This window comes from Podarcis liolepis (assembly GCF_965112155.1).
Source record: "Podarcis liolepis genome assembly, chromosome: 11".
In the NCBI taxonomy this organism is placed as follows: Eukaryota; Metazoa; Chordata; class Lepidosauria; order Squamata; family Lacertidae; genus Podarcis; species Podarcis liolepis.
In genome coordinates this window covers 18,814,676-18,836,289 of record NC_139565.1, presented here as the reverse complement: position 1 = coordinate 18,836,289, position 21,614 = coordinate 18,814,676, and the positions used below count along the sequence as shown (strand labels likewise).

The following is a 21,614-nucleotide window of genomic DNA, read 5'->3' as shown; positions in this document are numbered from 1 at the left end:
TCAGGGTAAGAGATCTGGCGGGCTCCTTCGCCTCCTGCTCAAGTTGCCTCGCCGCGCGCCAACTTCTCTCCGGGACGCTAGGGAGAAAAGTGGCCTGGCGCGTTTTGCTGGCGGCGCGCTCCCCCTTTCGCTTTGCGATCTTCGGTCCCTGGACTTCCCTTGCCCCAGAACTTGGCAGGATGGGACGGTCCGGGGTGGGGCGGCGGAAGGAGGTGGGTAGCTCAAACGCGATCCAGAATGTTACTCGCCTGGGAGCAATTTGGGGATGGGGAGGCCAGATCCCTGGCAAGAGTGGGTGCCCCGGGGTCGCTTTCCTCCCCTCCCACCCCCCCTGAAACTCAGGATCGCGGCAGACGTTGAGCCGTTGGCGGGCACCAAATGCGCCTCCTCTCCCTATCGGAGCGGCTGCCGAGAGGGTCGAAGTCCGTCGGGAGTAGCATCCTTCAGACTCTGAGCCCCTCGCCGCCGGACGCCTTGCGGAGCGCAAAGTCCCGACGGCGCCTCTCACGGCTCTTTCTCTCCCCTCTCCCTCTCCTCCTTCCTCTCCTCCAGGCTCGCAGAGATGCTGAAGCCCGGCGATCCCGGCGGATCGGCTTTCCTCAAGGTGGATCCCGCGTACCTCCAGCACTGGCAGCAGCTGTTCCCGCACAGCAGCCAGCAGCTCAAAGGCGGCGCCGGGCTGCTAGGTCACCTCCAGGCGCCCGAGAGAGCCGTCGAGCCCCAGGCTGACAGCCTCCGCCCGCTGCCGGCCTCTCTCTCGTCGGCGGCGTCCTCGTCCTCTTCCTTGTCCTCCTCTTCGTCGTCTTCCTCCTCCTCCTCCACACCGTCGTCCGCGCCGTCTTCGTGCGCCGTCGCTTCCCTGGCCAGCTTGACTGCGCTGCCGGTGGCGCAGATCCCCGTCTTTGGACCGATTCAGAGCTCCGAGTCCCCGACGGGAGCCCCGGTCGCCCTCCTGCAGACCAAGGACCTGGGCGGAGGAGGCAGCGGGGTGGCCAAGGGCGGCGAGAGGGCGCCGGCCCGGTTTCGCTGCACCGCCGAGGAGTTGGACTATTACCTGTATGGGCAGCAGCGCATGGAGATCATCCCGCTCAACCAGCACACCGGGGACCCCAACAACCGTATGTACTCCCCACCCAACCTTCCCGACGCGCGGCAAGGCACAGCCACTTTGGCGAAAGTTTGGGGTGCAAATGGGGGGCGGGGCGGGGAGAGAAAGGACCCGCTCTCAAAAGTGAGAGAGTTACTGAAGTCAAGAGAGCTTATGGAAGAAGGAGCTTACGTCAATATGATGAGTAACCATATAACCTTTAGAAGGCAGCCCTATAGGGAAGTTTTTAATGTGCAATGTTTTATTATGTTTTTATGTGTGCTGGAAGCCGCCCAGAGTGGCTGGGGCAACCCAGTCAGATGGGCGTGGTACGAATAATAATAATAATAAAAAATAAATAAATAAGCCCTTGACTCAAAACTAAGCCCTGTAGTGGGGCTTAGTCCCAGAGATTTTGCGTGCATGAGATTGCAGCCTAAATTAAGGGCACCCCAAGCAGAATTGGTCATCCAGCACACGCAGACGCTCCTAGACTTACTACTTGGAACTAAATAAAACACTTCAAGCTGCGGCCTTTAGACGCCTCCTCCTTGCAGAATGCCCCTAAATGATCGCTGGGAAACTTTGTAACTTCCCCCAAAGTCTCAAGAGCACATACTCCGAAATAAGTCCCACTCCCAACAACGGGGCATTGCCAAGGCAGGACTTTCTGGTCGTCTGAAGCGCTATAGCAGGACTGGAGAGTGACCGGCTGCATACCAAATGCTTTCTAGAACTTTGCTGAAAATAGGGTGGTTGTTGTTGTTTTAAAAAATGAATATGTTTTATTTAAATATTGTATGGAAAGCTAAAATGTGTGGAAGATGTTTTTTCTACATTGAGAACAAACAAACAAAAGTTTTGCTATTTATAAGGGAACTGCTATTTTTTTCTCCTTTAAAAATACTGTATCCTTTTCCCTTCGGCCCTTGTTCCTGCCAGTAGCACAACGCAGCTGGGTTTGCCTTCTTAGCGTCAAAGGCGAGGCACGTTCGTTCCATAGGAAGTTTGTTTTCAAAAGTATAAATGTCAAAAGCCTAATTGGGTGTCAAAACCAATATGCTATGGGGGATTTCAGAATTACTGAGACCGCCACATTGACCTTAAAACAAAACAAAACCGGGGAGTCGAAAAGCCCCCCTTCGTGAGATTTAAACTGCAACCCCATGCACACTTACCCTGGTGTAAGTTTAAACGGAGTAGGGCTTACTTTTGAGTAGACACACCAAGGACTGCCCTGTTACGTTTCTTTTTTGAAGTGTGGATTTGACCAAATACCCTTTTCTCAATTACAGCATGTTCCTTTACTTGTACGCCTTTGGAATTGCTTAAAATCTTTTCATAATACATAACATTATGTATTATTATTGGCATAGTTAGGAGCAATCAACCTTATCAATGGCACATGCGTAGCTTTTAAACACTATTTCTCCTGTTGAAATACGGGTTTGTTTTTTTAAGTATTTTTGTAGTTTCACGAACTACGGTTAAACAATATTTGCACTTGGATGACTTTACAACCGATCCTCACAATATTTGTATGAAAACAAATGCTATCAAAACGAGGAGATTTGGAGTAAATGTGCTCTGGGCTGAAAGATGCAAGCTCAGAGACTTTGCAAGGACTGGCGAAAAGAAGCCCGCAACTTGTTTAAACAGAAAGTGCTTGCATTCTAAACCTTGCTGAACCTGGACGTAAATGGGATGGAAATCGGTTTAAAAATAAATAGTCCAGTTTAACTGGTCAGTGCATGGAGCAGGAAAAACGCAATTTCAATGTACCGGTAACTTAGAAAGTTTGTATATATTTTTTCCAACGAGTTGAGGAAACTTCCCAGTGCTAACGGTAACGCGGGTGGTTCTTTTTAATTGAAACAATGTCACGAAACACACAGTTCCTTAGCAAAAAGGCGCACTGAATTTACGATGCACTTTTACTCGGAAGTAAGCCCCACTGGTTTCAGTGCGGATTAAGCCCAGGTAAGTATTCATAGGACCAGAGCCCTGCATCAATATCCTCCTGTTTACTCGGTCCCAGGAACCATAAACGGTGCTACCAAGATCTAGCGGGTACAGGATTGCAGCCTTACAGCGCAATCCTATATGCATGTTTCCCCAGATGTGAGTCCCATGGGGTTCAATGGGCCTTACTCTCCAGTTGCAAGCGTGTTTAGGATTGCAGCCGGAACCTTGCACATTAAATGTGCATTAAATGTGACGTTTTAACAGCAAAGTGGGTTTTCGGTTCGCGCCGGTGTCGCAAAGCGCAAAGGTTTCGCGATCCCGACCATGGGCTGTGGGAAACCTGAGCATTTCAGCGCATCGTTTGCCTCCAGAGGCGACGTAGCCCGTGTTTTCTCGGGCGGAGAGAGAGAGAGAAAATCTGCTCCCATAAATTACAGACTCATAAATTAATGGGCTCTGAAACGCGCTTTTAATGGCCTACAGTACGCGGCTTACTTTTCAGAGACAGAGCTCGGTAAATCTAGAAGATAAAGGGCTTGCAAGAGAGCAGGAAAGGTAAAACAAAGGGTGACCTCAGAAAGTGCAGGGCTGCTGAGCCAATTCGTGCTTCCCTCGCCAGCACTTAGAGAAAGAGCTTTGGAAAGGCCAGTGATGCTTGATGTGAAATACTCCACGTGGTCCACGCGGGATCGCGACGCGGCGAGGAACCGTCGGATTTGCTGGCGAACGCAGCTCCGCGCGGGTTCAAGCCCTGGGCGTGCCAGGGAACTGGAGCGCGCCTAGTCCTAGGCTGGGCTCCCAATCTGCTCCACAATCCGCTCCCTAATCCAGATCCCAATGCGCTGATCCCTCCTTACTCATCCTTAATTATGAGCCCGTTCCGATTTCTTTGGAAGCAGCTCCGAACTGAGATCCTTCCTAGTTTCAAACGCACAACCAAGGGCTCGGGGCTGTGTCGAGGGGTGGTGGATCGAGCCCGTTGTTAGTGAGCCCGTCTGTTTCTCCTCTCCCCCCCATTCCCCGAATGTGCCACAAAACCCCCTTCCCACGCGTCTCGTGGTCTGGCATTTCTCGTTTCTGTCGGAGATCAGAAGTGGTGCCTTTCCAGAGTTCACAAATAAGGAGAGGAGGATCCTTTTCAGAAGATATGGGGACGGTCAAAAGATAAAGGGGTTTTCGGCACGGGAAGGTGAAGATCCTTGGCCAGAGAGTGGTGGAGTGTCTTTGGTTTGGGACTAGTTTTGATTTGCAGCGGAGATCGCTGGGCTATGGAAGCAGTTGTTGGGCCAGGGATGACTGCAGCAGAGGCTATCGAGACTCACAGAACGGTAGTCCAGCCCACATTAATGCGTCTTTGGAGTTTTTTCACAGGCTGCTGGTTGTGGAGAGTTGGTTTTGCTTTGCAATTTCGCGCGCCTCCCGTTTTGAATGTGCCCATTGGCTAGCTGTACACGCGACGTGCCCGCCGTAACAGCATGCACAAGTGACGCATTCCACACTAAATCGAGCTCTCAGCCCTCATCTTGTGAAAGCGCGCTGGTTTTTGGAGCGGGTTCCCTAAATTCTGAAGTTTTGCGCCAGAAATATTTAGCAGATCTGCAAGGGTAGGCGGTGGGGAGTACGGAACACGATAACCTGTTGGAGTTGATTTTAGCTCCATTTATCCGACCTCGCCTCCCATTAATTTCATGTTGATTGACCAGAAACTCTCTTACATTCTTTAAAAAGTGGAGAGTCCAGTAAATTAAAAATGCAGAGTTTGCCCTTGTAATCGAACTACGGCAGGTTATTGGATTTTGCACTCTTATCTGAAGCACATTTACACATTTCGATGGGTCTCTTGTCCACTGAAGGTTTCAAGTAAGGATAGCAGACTCAGCCTCACTGGGTCCAAGTCGTTTGGCTTAACTGGGGCACCTAACTCGATACTGGTAAACCTTGTTCAGTCCTGATGCCCTGTGGTCCGAATATGTACCATAATTTTAAAGGATAATGAGGTTTGTGTCGGGGACATAAAGCTTGTGCATTGTATCTCACATAACCAGATTCCGTCAACCTTTGACTATGATTATGATTAATATCGACATATGCTAATTGCAAATGGAATAATGCAGAAGACTCTTAGTTTCACCTGAATATCTTTTATTATATAGTACTGTTTTAAAAGTCATAAACTAGAGATGATGAGGATCCCAGTGTGAGAATATCTGTGGACATTCCGATATGTACCACGAATGGCTAATTTTTCTCAATTCATATCGTGCCTAAATGTAAAGCAAAATATTCTACTTTTTCACTGTGTGCTCTGTTTGGGTAGATGAGGTTTAACAATCCTGGGAGGGACCAAACAACACTGAACTGAATGGGGCTTACTTTTGAGTAGACGTGCAAAGTATTGCCTCGTTAGAGCGCCATCATGCATACTCAGAAGTAAGTTCCACGGAGTTCGGTAGAACTTACTCCCAGGTAAATGGGAGTAGGTTTTAACTAATTTAGGGCTCCTCAATCACAGATATAGATTATTTGAGAGACTATTCAATAGGTACTAGCCAGGAGTCAATTTTCAAAGAGGATCTGTTTGAGGGTATTTTTTTAAGGGGAAAAAAAGGAAAAGTGATTTATGTTATTGTTTCAAGTGGAGACATTTCTAGCTAATAAATTGTCACAGTCTGACTCATTAGGATTGGAAATCAAATGGGATTTTGCTTAAATAAAGCGGCAGTTGTGCATTTTAATGGCTAGATTCACGCCCATGATCCTGAGCAAGTTAGGGCGTTTTCACGCCTGAAGCTTGTATTGGTCTTAAAGGCGACTGCCAAATAAATCTGTCTTGGCCAGAATGCGCCTTCCACTTGAAAACTCTTTTTAAGCTTCTATCTTGTATGAACAAACTTCACACGAGGCGCAAAAAGAGGCTAAAAAGCTTTTTTCTGGCCATGTGTGATATGCCAGATTTTTTTTTTTACTGAAGGCTGACATTCAAATAAAATAACTCCAGTTGGGATTTGACGTCAAAGTCTTTGAAATGTCCTCGCTCCTATTCACTTTAGGGGGTAAATGTTTAGATGTTTCCATTCTTACCTATGGAAGAAACGGGGCTTTTAATTCATTTTTAATTATCGTGACGTGCAGAAGAAAGGATGAAACCTACTCCGCATTAATTAATCCGGAATGGAATACAGTGGTTTTGGGTTTGAGGCGACATGGTCTTTAGGATCGCAACAGAGATCCATGTATTTTATGTCCTTGCGCTGCAGCTTTCGGAACTGGAGGTGGCGCGGCTCTTCTTCCTCCCTTGCACTGAAACGCCGACAACAAAGAAAGGGATCTTTCTGACCCCAGCTGCTCTGAATCGTGTCAAACTAATGCAAGAGAGCAGTTGCATTGTCCGTCCTACTGGATCGAACGACAGGAGCGTTTGCCCGCAGCAACGCTCTGCGAAATGTGGACCGTCCCCTGCCTTTTACGTTTTAAATCCGCATTTCCCCCAATTGCTACTAACGCCTCTGATTTAGCTACTTTCCATCATCCGTTTCGCCGGCGGCAGCAGCAGCACCCTTAAAGAGAGCAGCTCGCGGCCCATATATTAGATTGAGGTTAGAAAAGGTGGTGACTGTTTATTTAAGGTGATAAAATGGTCCATCAGCAGTAATCTCCATCGATATGTGCCACAAGGAGATGAAGGATGAGGGGACAAGGCACAATTAATTGCCCTATAGTTTTGTAGGAGAGAGTGGAGGCAATGCGGCCCTCGCTTCGATCTCCTCTCCCAAAGCCCATTCATCATCCGCACATTGTATATGGGGCTCCCCCAGGGCCAAGGGGGTGGCAAGGTTTATCTACACACAATATTCTCCTAACCTTCTGATACCTGACACCGAAATTTAATTCATTCATACGCGCGATCGAAGGAGGCGAGATGCACTCTCTCTCACACAAAATACACACGCGCTCTATCCACACGCATTTCCCCAGCATATCACATGGCTCCGCACAAAAGCCGCTTGAATCGTGGTCTCTTCTCATTCATTTCCCTGCCCTCCCCCCCATAAAACAACTAAGGTAAGAAAGTCACCAGATGGTTCCGTATATATGCACACACTTAAACGGAGGCAGTGGCGTGGCAAGCGTGCAATGGATCCACCCCCACACCTCCGTTAAGCATAATGATTTAATTTCCTGAAATAGGAAGGCTTGCCTATGTTAAAATGGCTCCTCTACATTGCAAATCATCAACATTTATTTTGATATGCATAACAGTGCCCACCAAAACCTCTCTTGAGTGAGCTGCACGGATTTGGAGAGAACTCGTCTAAATCCCGCATCTGCTCAGATCCAGATGCCCCGGATTAACCGGTGTGCACGTCCGGATCCTGGCTGCGAGAACTCGAGACGGGCAGCCCGATCCTGTGCGGTCTCTCCAAGCAGCGCGCAAATCTGTCCGGCGGAGGAGGCACATAATAAAACAGGTCCTCGGAGGGCAGATAACTTCCCGATATAGAACCGATCTCTTCAGCTCAGGGGTGCTAACTTGAATAAAATATTTGGGGTGGGGTGGGGCTGGTAATAATCACATCATCAAATATGGGGGGAGGTGATAATCGCTCCGCGTAATCGATCACAAGAGGCGGCGCGTGCACACTATTTGAATCAACATATTTTTCTGGGGGGGGAGGCTCACATATTTCATGAGGGGCCTCCTATGGATCTCTTCCTCCTTTCCTGGGATCATTTGAGTTTTGCATCGCCCTTGGGATTTAGGGATCGCTTTAGGATTAGATCTCCGCCTCCTGCGCTCTCCCCTCCCTTGCCTGCGCGCTGCTTCCGCGGAAGCACCTGGGACTCAGGTGGTGGCCGAGAGCATCTTGACCAATAGGATCACCTGCTGCCGCCGCCTCGCGCGGGGTCTGAGGGAGACGCCGAGCCGCCACCCAGGGTCGCTTATTCGCCCACAGGCCGCTGAGCCGGGCGGTAGAGTTTCCCCTCTGAGGGCGTTTCTTCGGGCGGAGGCCACAAGGGCGTCCCCAAGAGGAGCCCGAAGGAAGGCCTGTTTCCCTCGAAAACGCGGGCCTTGCTTGCCTTTGGGCCTCGGAAGAGGCCTAGTCACTCGGTTTTCCTGCCTCTGTGTCAGGTAATGGGGCTCCTCCTCGGGTTCCCCAGACGGGCCTCCCTGTCCTGGCTATGTGGGGCAACACACTGGGGTGCCTCTTTGCTCCCCCCCAATCTTTTTATTTATTTTTATTTCCCCTCGCCCTCTTTTTTCACATCAGTACAACAGCACCAGGCGCAAAATGGAGACGACTTTTTAAACCACAGGTACATTTTCTTTGGATTAGACCTGTTCTATGGTTTGTGTAGGACAATTGCTTTTTTTAGACGTTCAGGGGATGTTGGCCAAACTTGGGCCCCTTCAGAGCGGGGTGTAACTTGAATATCGAATTATAAATAAATATCAAACCCCACCCCAAGTGCAAAATATCAAAGAACAAGAACATGTTGGGTTCCTGTAGTTATTAGCTTGTAATGCATTATTGCATTGCCGTCTGACGGTATCCGAAAACTTTGGGTGGTTTGTAACTGCTAAAAACAAAATTTGTTGTTGCTGTATGTAGTTATTAGTCAAGTCATGTATAGGAAAAACGGGGAACAAACCCATGCTGGATCATGAAATACTTTTGAAACTTCCTCAGTTTCAGAAGTTGGTTGGTGATAATGATATTCGGGGTGGGGACTCCTGTTTGAGAAATAATAATTTAAAAAAGAAGCTTCCTTGAAGGCTTGTTATTATTATTTTTTCATTTACAAGTGATTCATTGTGATTTTTGGAGTCATGGTTTTTCAGCCAAATATTAGCAAGTGAAAAATACCCTAGAGGTATGAATTGCAAATTAAATCCCTACAATTATCTTGCCGTTTTTGACTACAAGACACTTTTCTGGAGATAATTTTGAGTTAACACAGCTAGTACAGAAAACTATGTTATTTATTAATAAATCAAAAGGCAGGCTAGCCTCAAAGTATACCTCTTATATAGGGCAGGACTTTGGGAGAGGGGGAAGTTGTTTGGTTTAAGAATTGGACAGTTTGTGGCAAATTATTGTCAACTTGGCTGTTCAGAGGCGTTGTACCTACAATCAGGAGTATGTGTTTGAAGTTGGGGAGCGCTGAGTACAATTCATAAAAAATAAATGAACTCATGACACTCTTTGGCTGCTATTTTTGGGTGGGGTTCAGCCACATTCAGGTTGTGAAGTTATAGTTGATGGTTATAGTCTTGGCAACAAACCTGCTTCCCCAAAAAATCAGACTTTAAGAATAAAGAAATTGACGCCAAGGTTACAGGTTCGATCCCCGTATGGGACAGCTGCATATTCCTGCATTGCAGGGGGTCAGACTAGATGATGCTCAGGATCCCTTCCAACTCTACAATTCTATGACAAGAAAATGCACTGGAGTAACACTTTTTGATTGCAACATCAGTAAACTGCCCTGCAAACAAGTCAGAACATATTCTCAATTAACAAGTTGTACGTTTCATGAATGTGAAGTGCTAGGTATTTGCTTTCTGTGACTAGTGAATGGCAACTTCTTCATCAACACAATTTAACAAAATTATCCAGGCTAAAGGAATATGCATGCTATCAGCAAGGGGAAAATGCACAAAAGAATACATTAGTGGCCGTAGGTCAGAGATTTACAGTATCCTAGACCTAAGGCTGCCTATGCATTTCTTACTTTTAAAAGACATATTCAACTTTCTTTTGAGCAACATAACATGACACAATATCAAGAGGAAACTGGAACACTTTAGTTGTTTTCATTTTTTTATGGCTTTCACTTCTTTGCTTTCACCTTTTAGTATTGTATTTATGTTTAGTATCGTGTTAAAGTTCAGCTAGTGAAAATCAGATTGCCCAGTTTGGGCAGAGCTAGAGGATACTTGAAACGTGTGGTTGCATTTCATATCTTGGTTTTTTTGTTAGCTTGTTTAAAAAAAGAAAGAACAGACACAGGGGCAGATCAGCTGAAAAACTGTAGGAAGACAGGTCACCAAGAAAGAAACAGCTCAAGTGAGAAGGTCTAAATCTGGCATGGAGAAACTATGGGCCCTCCAGATACTGTTGATCTCCAACTTGCAGCAGCCCAGCCAGGATGGCCAATGGTGAGGGATGATTGGAGTAGAAATCCAGTACTATCTGGGGGGAGGTTCTCCATCCTTACTCTATAGCAGACATAGGCAAACTTGGCCCTCCAGATGTTTTGGGACTACAACTCCCACCATCCCTAGCTAACAGGACCAGTGGTTAGGGATGATAGGAATTGTCATCCCAAAACATCTGGAGGGCCGAGTTTGCCTATTCCTGCTCTATGGCTATGTCAGGAACAGACACTTCTTGTGTAACACAGTTCCCATGCAGTTTTGTCTTACAAAAATGCATACTTGTGAAAACTAAAGGAGGAATGGCTGATTATCTGATCCTATTGATGCCTTATATAAAAATAGCAAGGTTGTTTGGGGAGGCATGATTGAAGGTTTCATTTTGTTTCAGAAGCCCTCTTGCCTCAGACGTCTGACCCTGAATGTTTCCAAAACATTGTGTACCCAGTTTTATTAAAAATAGGAATGTTCGTGCCCCAAGATGTGATAATTGTATTATTTGTATATCTCACTTAGTTTTAGCTTCATTTTTTATGTAGTTTTAAGAACTCCTGGCTTTTTTATGATGAAAAAGTTTGACCATCTTTTGCTCAAGGTTTGTGTGAGTTAGAAATGAAGTAAATATATAGATTTCAACCAACCCTTTGGTGTTGAGCAGTTATATTAAGTGTGCCAGTGTCTATTAAAAAGGTAGATATTTCCCCATAAAATTCACTTAAACTTCGTAGAAGGGACTAAATTGTATTTGTTTAAATCAATATGTAATATACCGTATTTTCCCGTGTATAAGACACTCCCATGTATAAGACGCCCCTTACTTTTTATGACCCCAAATTAAAAAAAATGGGCATATGCTCTATCTGTGTATAAGACGCCTCCAGATTTTAAACCTTATTTTAAAGTAAAAAAAAACCCATGTCTTATACACAGAAAAGTACGGTAAATATAAAATACACACTGAGTAAAAATGTGTGTTTGATTTTGCTTGCTTTCTTACACTGGCGACATTCAAACATGGCACACATAGTATGAAAGAAACTAAATGCCTTTTTTTGAAATTTTTGTGTAGTATGTGAAAATGCTTGATTGTGTATGTTGCCATAGATTAGCTGACTAGTATGATGCAACCTTAGGTGCCAAACTCTTTAAGATTTAGTTAGTGGTCGGCTCATTGCATAGCAGTATCACAAGTATTTTCCAAAGGCAGATTGGGCGCTGGTTTCCCCACACTGAACTGAGGGGTGACTGCAGGACATCACAACTATGATGTAGTGCACATGCAGAACAGAAGGCGAGAGGTCGGAGGGGAGGGCGCCTAATTTTGGCCTTGCACAGGGAGCTGCTGAAAATTAAGACCAAAGTCTGCCCCTGTATTTTCATGAGGTGTTTTTATTTTTATTGTATGATGGTGGTGTTTATGCACTGTTGAAAATTAACTGTTGGATTTGAGACTATTATACTGCTATTTATTTGTGCAGGTATGTTCGAACAGTTAAATAACAGTTAACACAAGGCATTCCTTGTTTGTAAAATTGGGACAGTAGAGATAACTGTGCACATTTTAAGACGGAAGGGATTAAACTATTAATGGATAAGAGAAGTTAACATATTTTATTAGTAGCCAATTCAGTGACTTCTTTCTAGTGTTGTTGCTTCTTTATTTTAGAAAAGGAATGGCCAGCAATAATGACTTCTACAGCGTTGATGGCGTTATATATATATATATTCTTATTGTAAAAACTTGCAGATGGGAAGCTCAGTGGAGAGCATCTGCCTTGCGTGCAGAGGGTCTCAAATTCAATTCCCAGTATCTCTAGGTAAGGCTGGAAGAGAACCCTGCCTGAAACCCTGGAGATCTACTGGCAGTTGTTGCAAACAGCACTGAGCTAGATGGACCAATGGGTCTGACTCATATCATGTGGGGTCCAATCCACCTATTGCTTTTTATTCTGGCATAGTTGTTAAGCTGCTTTTCCAAGCAGTAAAGTATGTTATATGTAGCACAAAAGTTTGTATGTTTACTCAGAAGTAACTTCCACTGAGTTCAGTGAGACTTGGGTTTGGTGAATTGCAGCAGTCCTAAGCACACTTTCTTAGAAGTAAAGCCTGCTGAACTCCATGGGATTTACTTCTGAGTAATCATGCTCGGAATCATTGTGCGTATCAAGAAAAAATGTTATTGTCATCAACTGCTATGATCTCTGTTGAGGAAGTGTAAGGTTTACTGCATCCAGTTAATTAATTGATTAATTGGTAAAAAAACACGACAGTTAATCGACTACAAACCTCTAATTCACTGACAACCCTAATGTATTTGGGGTTTTTTTGTTTACAACTGATTCTTCCTAAGAGGATCATGTAAGAAACCTTTGTTAACAGTTCCCCCAGGAAATGATAATTTTTTCTCTCTTTTTCATTCTATTGACACAATGTGGGGATTTAAGGAAGAATAATGTGAATTCCTTTTAAACATTTTTGGATACTCCGCACCACCACCAAGTGATCTTCAGTCAAAATCCCCATTTGTTTATGTCAGTAATGCCAATTCACACCAACAAAATTACTCTTGAATTAAATGTATAGTGGCTCATGGCTTTAATCAAGCCTGCCATTCTATACACACTTACTTGGGAGTAAGCTCCATTGACCTCAGTGGGACTTACTTTTGAGTAGATATGAATAGAACTGTGCTGTAAGTGTAAATTCTTGCATGAGACTTTTGCAGTCCAATTCTGTACATGTCTACTCAAAAGTGAGTCTCATTCAGTTTAATGGGAACTTATCCCTAGGAAAGTGTGTGTGTAGGAGCACAGCCTTAAAATGCACCATGAACCCCATTCAAATGCTTTTACTGCAATTTATTTCTTAATTTACAGAATAAATTTTCCCTGAAATAAAAGTTGCCACTATTTTATTGTCTATCCAATATATTGTGACAATCTTCTACGGTTTCCTCTTGCTGATTAGGAGCCTGTTCAAAAAGCCTACTGAAGTAAACAGAACAGCTCCTTCTAGTTTCAAGAGTTAATTCTGTGGTCAAAGATGTAGGGAAGAAGCAGTTCCTCATGTCTCCTTGTTGCCCTTCATGACAGATCTTCTGAAAATATCAGACTTGTTCTGTTACTTATGTCAAAGTCACAGTAGTAGTTTCACATGCACCATAAGGAACCTCAACTAAAATCTTCTGGTTTCAAGATTCTTGGATTTCTCTACATCTAACAGCAAGTTCGGACTACAGTATTAGAATATTCTCTTGATAAATGCAGTAAATCAGAAATGTGGCCTATGTTGCAGTTTTCTCTTTATAAATGATTATTCATACAAACATAGATAGATTGCTGATCACTTCCTTTGTATCACTTTGTTTGCTTTGAAATGTAGGTTCCCCCATTTCTATTTCTCGCTTTTTTTTTTAAAGAGGGAAATACTAATATCTGTCCTGAGCAGTGTATAACATGTGTAAATTCCAGTTTCTTGTAAATGGACCAGGGAGCAGATAAATTGCACATCTTTCTGATCTGTATAGCTGTAGCCAAAAGGCTAATTGCACCATTTCCACTTTACCAAATGTTTTTATTATTATTTTGAAACAAATATTCACATTGCGAAAAGCAGCCTTTATACAGTACATCAGGTAACCAGACTGATTTCAGTGGAACAGACTTATACACTGTGTGCATTAGATTTAGATCTACATCTGTGTAGTTTCAAAGTGCACACTGCTTAGAAGTAGTGTTAACTAAAATTAATACAATTTGTATCCATGTTATGAATTGTAGGATGCAAATTCTACTGAAGGCAATAAGAGCTGCTACTTTACACTGAGTGGGACTGGGCCACCTTACATTTAGTTTTCAATTAATCTGAATGAAATTTATGTATAAACTCATTTAGAGGTATGCTTGACTCCTAAATACTTGAGCAGAACTATTTCAGTTACTTCCAAATAATGAGTTTAGGATTTGAATGGTAAGCTTTTTTAAAAAATGGAACATTGTGGTCAGCGTTTAAACAGTATTATAAATACTGGGGACACAATAAAAATACTGTAAAATTCAGTTTTACAGACCTACTCTGAAATCAAGGCAAACATATATTCAGAAGATAATTACGTACTCAGATAATCTTGGAATGCCTTTTGGAATATAGTAGAATTCAGCAAATTGTAAAGTTGGGTTTATATTACATCATGAATAATGCTTGTAGCTTAGATAGTGTTCAGAGTAAATAGCCAAGACATTTATAATAATTTTATGACTATATATGTTAGCAATTCTGGCTACAGAAACTGTTGTCAGTCTTTCTGGATATGAAGTTTCAGTATAAATAAGGAAAATGCATAAAGCAAGCACATTCTTTACATAAGTCAAGCAGATCACTTGTTTATTTGTCTATTAGCATAGTTTCCACAGGTGGAATCTACTCTTAGAGCTGGGAAACAATTGACATTTATGTAGTCTCCACCTCCCCCCAATTTTTTTTTGTAGTACAGTACTCAGTTTTATTTCTTGTACAGAAAAGGAGCAAAGAGTCCCCCCCCCAAAAAAGCTATTGATTCCAGCATGTATGCCTATCTCATATTTTTATGTTTTATCAGAGGTTCTAAAACCCTCATGTATGTGTAAAAGTGAATGATGTTACATATCTAGTGGCAGAGTGCAGAAGTTTGAGCTTAAAGCTGCCTGCTGGAGTAAAAAAGATGCTTTGGCTTCATTTAATTGAAGCTGTTCAGTAGACATGGTGTCTCCAAGAGAGCCATTAATAATCAGGAAGCTGGGAGGAGGTTACACATCTAAAAGATTGTCAGCAGGGAACAAATTATTCCAGAATCAAGGGTCTGGTCTGAAAAGTAACTGAAATCTTGATCAGTCGTTTCCTAAATCTTAAGACTTTCCAACAAGATTCCCCCCACCCCAACCCAGATTCATACAGTAAAAGAAATCTTAAAGAGGCTATAATGAAAGGTTAAAGGGGTGGGGGGGGGGAGAGAGAATGGTTGCAAGTTTAGTTTTGGGGCTAGCCAGCATGAGTTCATTCTTTATAAGGAACAATCAATTGGGTTTATTATTGATTTTGCTTAAAGAAGATTAGTATAAATCAAATGATAGTGCCAAGCTTTCCCTGACCCATGAAACCAGGCTCTGTTGTTATTTGTTTGAATTCCCTGAAACTCTGTTTATGTGCTTTTACTGGTTCTTTTATGTTCTTTTACTGGTTTTATGTTATATTTTTGTTTTAATGATATTGTTTATTGCTCTTATGTTGTACAGTGATTAGAGATTTTTAAAAATATTCAGTGGTTCATAAATGCTTTCAAACAAATACTGTAAAATTGCATTCCCCCCCCCCCCATGGAGTAGGCTTCCTTGAATTGCCACCCCTTTGTAGTGAGAAACATGTTGTTGAGCTATTTTCCTATCTAGGATGGTGTCCACTCTAGGCTGCATCTTTCTCATCTCACAGTTCAATTACAGTGCAGTCCACAAAACACTTAATTTTTTGCATGTGCTCCTCTGTCTTACACATACTTACTCAAAAGCAAATTGTATTGCTTTCAGAGGTGTAAGGATTGACGTAACCAAGTGGTATAGTTTATAGAAGGTAATGGAACTAAACCAGGGTTCAAGGATCCTGGTTTAATTGATTTCAGGATTGTGGTCAGGCATGTAGTAATGATACCACTAGCAAACAATTGTCCTTGGAACTAGGGCGGGTGCTATCATTAGGCCAACTAGGCAGCTGCGTAGAGTACAGACCTCAGAGGAGCACAGTATAACCTTGCGGGCACAGTTTTATACAGATTATGTTTTGTTATATAATAAAAAAGGCTAACTTCAATTTTCAGAAACACATGGCTTGTAAAAATGATAAAATTATTCAAAATATAAAAATAAAATATCAGAAATTTATATTTTGAATAATGTTCTCATTTCTACATGGCATCAGTTTTTGAAAATTGAAGTTAGCAATATTTTTTTGGTGGTGTAAGCCTTGCCTAGGGTGCAAAATAGCCTGGGACTGGCACTGCTTGGAACATTTCCATGTCTGCGTGCTTTTTCAAATACAGTATATTTGTGTCATACCTTAAACAGGGTTTAACAAAAGCAATGCATATATGTAGTGTTTATATGATATTTTCCAAACCACATCCTATATAATATGCTTCCAAAATAAAAGTAATGGTCCATAGTTTGAATGTGTACGCGGATATTCAGTAGTGAGAAATATTAGTTTTACACCTGTAAAACCATATCTACTCTATGAAATGAAAGGAAAAGGTTATGAGGGAAATAGGAAGAAAGTGTAGACAACAGCCTATCTCTTCTTCACAAAACATTAAAGAAATGCATGGAGCCTTAATGCCACTTTTATCAGCATTAGCTTCTGTAGTTTTCTACAGCACTAGGGAATATATCTGCCTGTATTAACAGGAATTATCATCCTGATCCAAAATAATTTCTGGGTACAAATAAAAGGATTTAAGTAAGCTTAAATTGCATTGAAGCCAACAGAATTAAAGTGATTTCAAGTATTTCATCTGAGGATGGGATAGGATTGTATATAGGATTTATAATCCTTTTGACCACAGCCAAATGTCCTGTATCTTTGTGGGTTGGTTCATACATAATGTTTCTAGTCCAACAGATTATAGTTTGTTAGAGTGGGCGGAAAGCAATGAGTCTGAACGCTCTTTTTATCTTCCACTTTCATACACCTGGCTGCAGAAGTGACTTCATGATTTGTTAAATCACAGTTCGCTCAGGGTGTCTTGACCAGGAATTGTGTTTAAGTGCTGCCTGCAGTCCAAGATTGCAGAACAGTTTTAGTTGCAGGCAGTGCTTAAACTAGAGTTTGTCAGTTTGGATGCCTTGGGGAAATGATAGTTTCGCAAACCAGAAAGTCTCCTCAGCTGGACGTGAAAAGGAAGGAGGAAAGGAGGGAACACTTGAGCTCATTCCTGAGGAATGAGTATTCCATCTTCAACTGACCATAGTTTGTTGCATCAGCAATATTACACCTGAACCTGGCTTTTAGCTGGAATCCCTAACATACTCACTTGAAAGTATGTACCACTCCAAGTAGACCTAATAGAGTACCAAGTGATTTTCTTGAATCTAAATAACCATGTCATAGAATCTTAGAATTGGAAGGTAACTAGTTGTTTGTGCCCAAGAATCATAGAATTGTAGAGTTGGAAGGGAACACAAGGGTGATCTAGTGTATCCCTTGCAATGCAGGAATGCTTTGCCCAACGTGGGGCTCAAACCCACAACCCTGAGATTAAGAGTCTTATGCTGTACTAGCTGAGCTGTCCCAGCTTTGGGTTCACGTTTCTCAAACACTACCATCCAGTGTTTTATGGCAAACTGCTGTTGAAACCTACGACCTTAAAAAAGTAATATGTATAGAGATCGGCTGTTGAAAGAAAAAGTCAAATATCCCATTTTATATGCTGCAGTGCACTTCAATCAGTTTTTTGGCAAAGGTGCTTAACAGCTGGAGGATAACTGTTTTACTTTGCTGCTTAATGCTGTATTCCTTACAGCCTTGCATATTTAAAGGAATCTTCAAATTAATTATATTTTAATATATATATTCTGATTTACTGTTCATCTAGATGGTTGTAAAAAAACCATGTACCGTATATACTCGAGAATGAGCCAACCCGAATATAAGCTGAGGCACCTAATTTTACCACAAAAAACTGGGAAAACCTATTGACTCGAGAATAAGCCTAGGGTGGGAAATGCTGACAGTGACAAGGTGGCGGCGGAGAAAGGAGCAGCCTGAAAGGCTGCTTTCGGGCTGCTCGTTCCTCCTCCTCCTCCGCCAACAACAGCCTCTGCCGCTCGCAAGGGCAGGCACAGGAGCCGCGCTTGCAGAGCAGCGGTGGCATGAGCTGTGGCAGCAAACAGTAAGTGGGACCCTCACTCAAGTATCAGCCAAGGGGGCTTTTTCAGCATAAAAAATGTGCTGAAAAGGTCAGCTTATACTCGAGTATATACGGTAATTAATTATGAGCCTTTGAACAGTGATAAATTAACTTGAGCTGTGATAAATTGCACCTAGGTGCCATAATATACGTGTGTAAGTTATCAACTGCAGAAATAAGAGGCTGCATTTTAGTTATGTGACTCATAATCACATTGAATAGGTAGAAACTTTTTGTACTTCTCTGAAAGATTCTTACACAGTATACTGTACTGAAGTTTATCTAACATAGGAGGCAAGAAGGCCGTGACAGTCCTGCTGGGTTTATAACTGTGGTTTTAGGCTGCTTACTTATTCCAGATTTGTGGTTTAGACCACCAAATCCCTAACCAACTGGTGAATATTTTTGTTTTATTTTTAGCTGCTGGATGTGTATGATGCAGAATTATCAGGGGGAAAGTACCGTATTTTTTGCACCATAACACTCACTTTTTTCCTCCTAAAAAGTAAGGGGAAATGTCTGTGCGTGTTATGGAGGGAATGCCTACGGGTGGAATGCCTACAGATTTTCCTCCTCTAAAAACTACATGCGTGTTATGGTCGAGTGCGTGTTATAGAGCGAAAAATACGGTAATTGCTGTGTAAATAATGTAGAACAAGTACTACTTTTTGAAAATATTTCTGGAAAAGAGTTGTCTGAAACCTTTAATTGTGTTACAATGTATAAAATGTGCCAGGAACTGTAATTGATTCAAAGGGATTCATTTTTATTTTAGTTGCAAAACATATTTCTGAGCATGAACTGTTCTCTTGAAAGTCCAGAACCTTCATGTAAAGAATATGGAAACCATTAACATGAAACAGAATAAAATGAAAACTTCTGAAGTCCTTTTTATTCATATAAGGGGAAAAAATAGTAAAATTTTAATGTATTGTAAGGATGCTATGCATTAGTTACTGTATGTACATAACATTTTCTGGTGTCAGTAAAGATTAGAAATTCTTATAATACTGAACTGAAATTGAAGGGGCTGACAATGGCACTATAAATGGGGCATGCACATGGGGAATGAGATCTGCTTGTACTACAAGACTTGTTCCTCACTCTCCTCCCCATGTGTGCCCCCGAAACCTGTTATAGGGGTTCCCTGAGTCCTCCAGGGCAGGTTTAGGGAGTGAAGGAAGAAACTCCCATTGCACGAGCAGGTCTCATTCCATGCACACAGCTTAGTAGACTCCCACCCTGAAATAAGAACGGGCAAAGGTGTAGTTTCATGAATAGCTTGCCATTCATAAAGTTGGCATAAACATAACATGCATTTACATTTTACTGTGGAAACGAGTAAACATTTCTTCAGAAATAATCGTGTACAAAATATTTGACTAAAAGCCTTAAGTGAAATCATGGCTAGCTAAAACTTGGAGATTTGTATTTCTGTACCCTACCACAGTCACTACACATCCTATTTTCATGATAATTTCAATTAGTCATCATCGGTTTACTTTGTGCACTACTTTTACTACAGAAGACTGTGCCCAAAGTACCGTATTTTCCCATGTATAAGACTAGGTTTCCCCCCCTAAAAAATAATGTCCAAAATTTGGGGGCGTCTTATACGCAGATAGATCTCCCTCCCCCCATTTTCTTAAATTGGAGTCCCCCCCAAATAGGGGGCATCTTATACATGGAAGCGTCTTATAGATGGAAAAATATGGGATCTTACTTAAAATACATAAGAAGCAAACAAATAATGAAAACAGAAGCAGATAGTAAAATACAGTGGTACCTTGGGTTAAGTACTTAATTCATTCTGGAGGTCTGTTCTTAAGTTGAAACTGTTCTTAACCTGAAGCACCACTTTAGCTAATGGGGCCTCCTGATGCCGCTGTGCCGCCGGAGCACGATTTCTGTTCTCATCCTGAAGCAGAGTCTGTAACCTGAAGCATCTGTAACCTGAAGTGTCTGTAACCCGAGGTACCACTGTATAGGTGAACTGTCATCCCAAAATTATAATCCACATGATTAATCCATGAGATCTGATGACAGTAGCCTAGCTGTGACAAGCTAATTCCTTTTTGTTTTTGTCTTTGCTCTGTAGGATGTGACATGTGTGCAGATAATCGTAATGGAGAGTGCCCCATGCATGGCCCTTTGCACTCTTTACGCCGTCTGGTGGGCACTAGTAGTGCTGCTGCCGCCGCCCCTCCACCTGAGATTCCTGAGTGGCTTCGGGATCTGCCCCGGGAAGTGTGTCTGTGCACCAGCACTGTGCCTGGTTTGGCCTATGGCATCTGTGCTGCTCAAAGGATTCAGCAGGGCACCTGGATCGGGCCTTTCCAGGGAGTTCTCCTTCTGCCAGAAAAGGTGCAAGCCGGAGCCACAAGGAACACCCAACACCTCTGGGAAGTAAGTCACAGTTCAAAGCATTTTGGTTTTTAATGTCTGATAATGCATTCAATAGTTGTTTCGTGAGATTTTCAAAAGAGCTTTTTTTCACTATCAAAAGCTCCTGCTATAGATTTGAAAATGTATACTGTATATATAGCAATGCAGGCATATAAATGTTCCTCACATCTTTTCTGTTTGGATATGTCATTAGTTGCAAGAAGCTGCAACTTCCAGTATATATATTTTTAACAAAACAGATTCTTACAGAAGTTAAGAAAGATGTACAATATTGTTTTTAGTTCTTCAAAACAACTGGAAGTTTAGCTGAAATTAGTAGGACTCCAAACATGATTATAGGGATAACAATCCCTTAAATCCTAAAAGTCATAATTTTTGTAGAGTTTTGCAAATTATTTTGTTATTGGGCTGCTTTTTACTTTCTCTTCTGACATAGTGTGAACCATCTGCAGCTAATTCAAAAAGTGAAAAAAGAGAGCAATTTTTCTATTAGCTTCTGTATTAGCTGCCAAAGCAGGTACTAATCCTCTATTGTTCCATGAAAGAAAAGTCAGCTTAGTTTATAAGCCTGTTTTAAATAACAAAGGGTTTTACAGGGCCTTTTTAAAATGTAACATTTCTAGCTTTGTAAACTATAAAGCTGCGAATCAGGCCAACTCTTTCTTCCCCACCTCTCTAATATGCTGATTATGGTGTGGATTCCTGGGCTTTAAAAACCACAGTTTCCTGCTTCATTCCAAACAGATAACTGTGTATTAATGTTGGTTTATTAAGCAGCACAGGATCTTAAACCATGTTTTTTTCCTGATTAGTAAACCAACATAAAACCACAGATCCCCCATTACTTTTGAAATGGAGAACCGTGGTTTAAAGAGCCTCTTGGAAAGCACACACCTAGCACCCTAATCAGTTGACTGGTGCAGAAAGCATGTCTTCAAAGAAAGTTGCTGTAATCATTGATCAGCTGATCGGCTGTTACAGCCACTGCCTATGAACTTTCACTGGTGTCAAACACTTGATGTTATTATCCCATCTGTTGATTGACAGGTCAGTGATCTGCCCAC

The 21,614-nt window shown here is 42.4% G+C and overlaps 1 protein-coding gene across 5 annotated transcripts in view; it reads left to right on the top strand.

The window, feature by feature from the left end:
• The window catches only part of PRDM6 (PR/SET domain 6), a 101,751-nt gene that overhangs the window by 3,817 nt on the left and 76,320 nt on the right, over positions 1-21,614 (top strand). For all 5 annotated transcript variants that reach the window (XM_083464540.1, XM_083464543.1, XM_083464541.1 and 2 more), the window contains exons 2-3: positions 553-1,118; positions 20,243-20,550. In XM_083464540.1, the coding sequence (XP_083320666.1) occupies positions 563-1,118; positions 20,243-20,550 (864 nt within the window). In that variant the 5' untranslated portion in view covers positions 553-562. The remainder of the gene's footprint in view (positions 1-552; positions 1,119-20,242; positions 20,551-21,614) is intronic.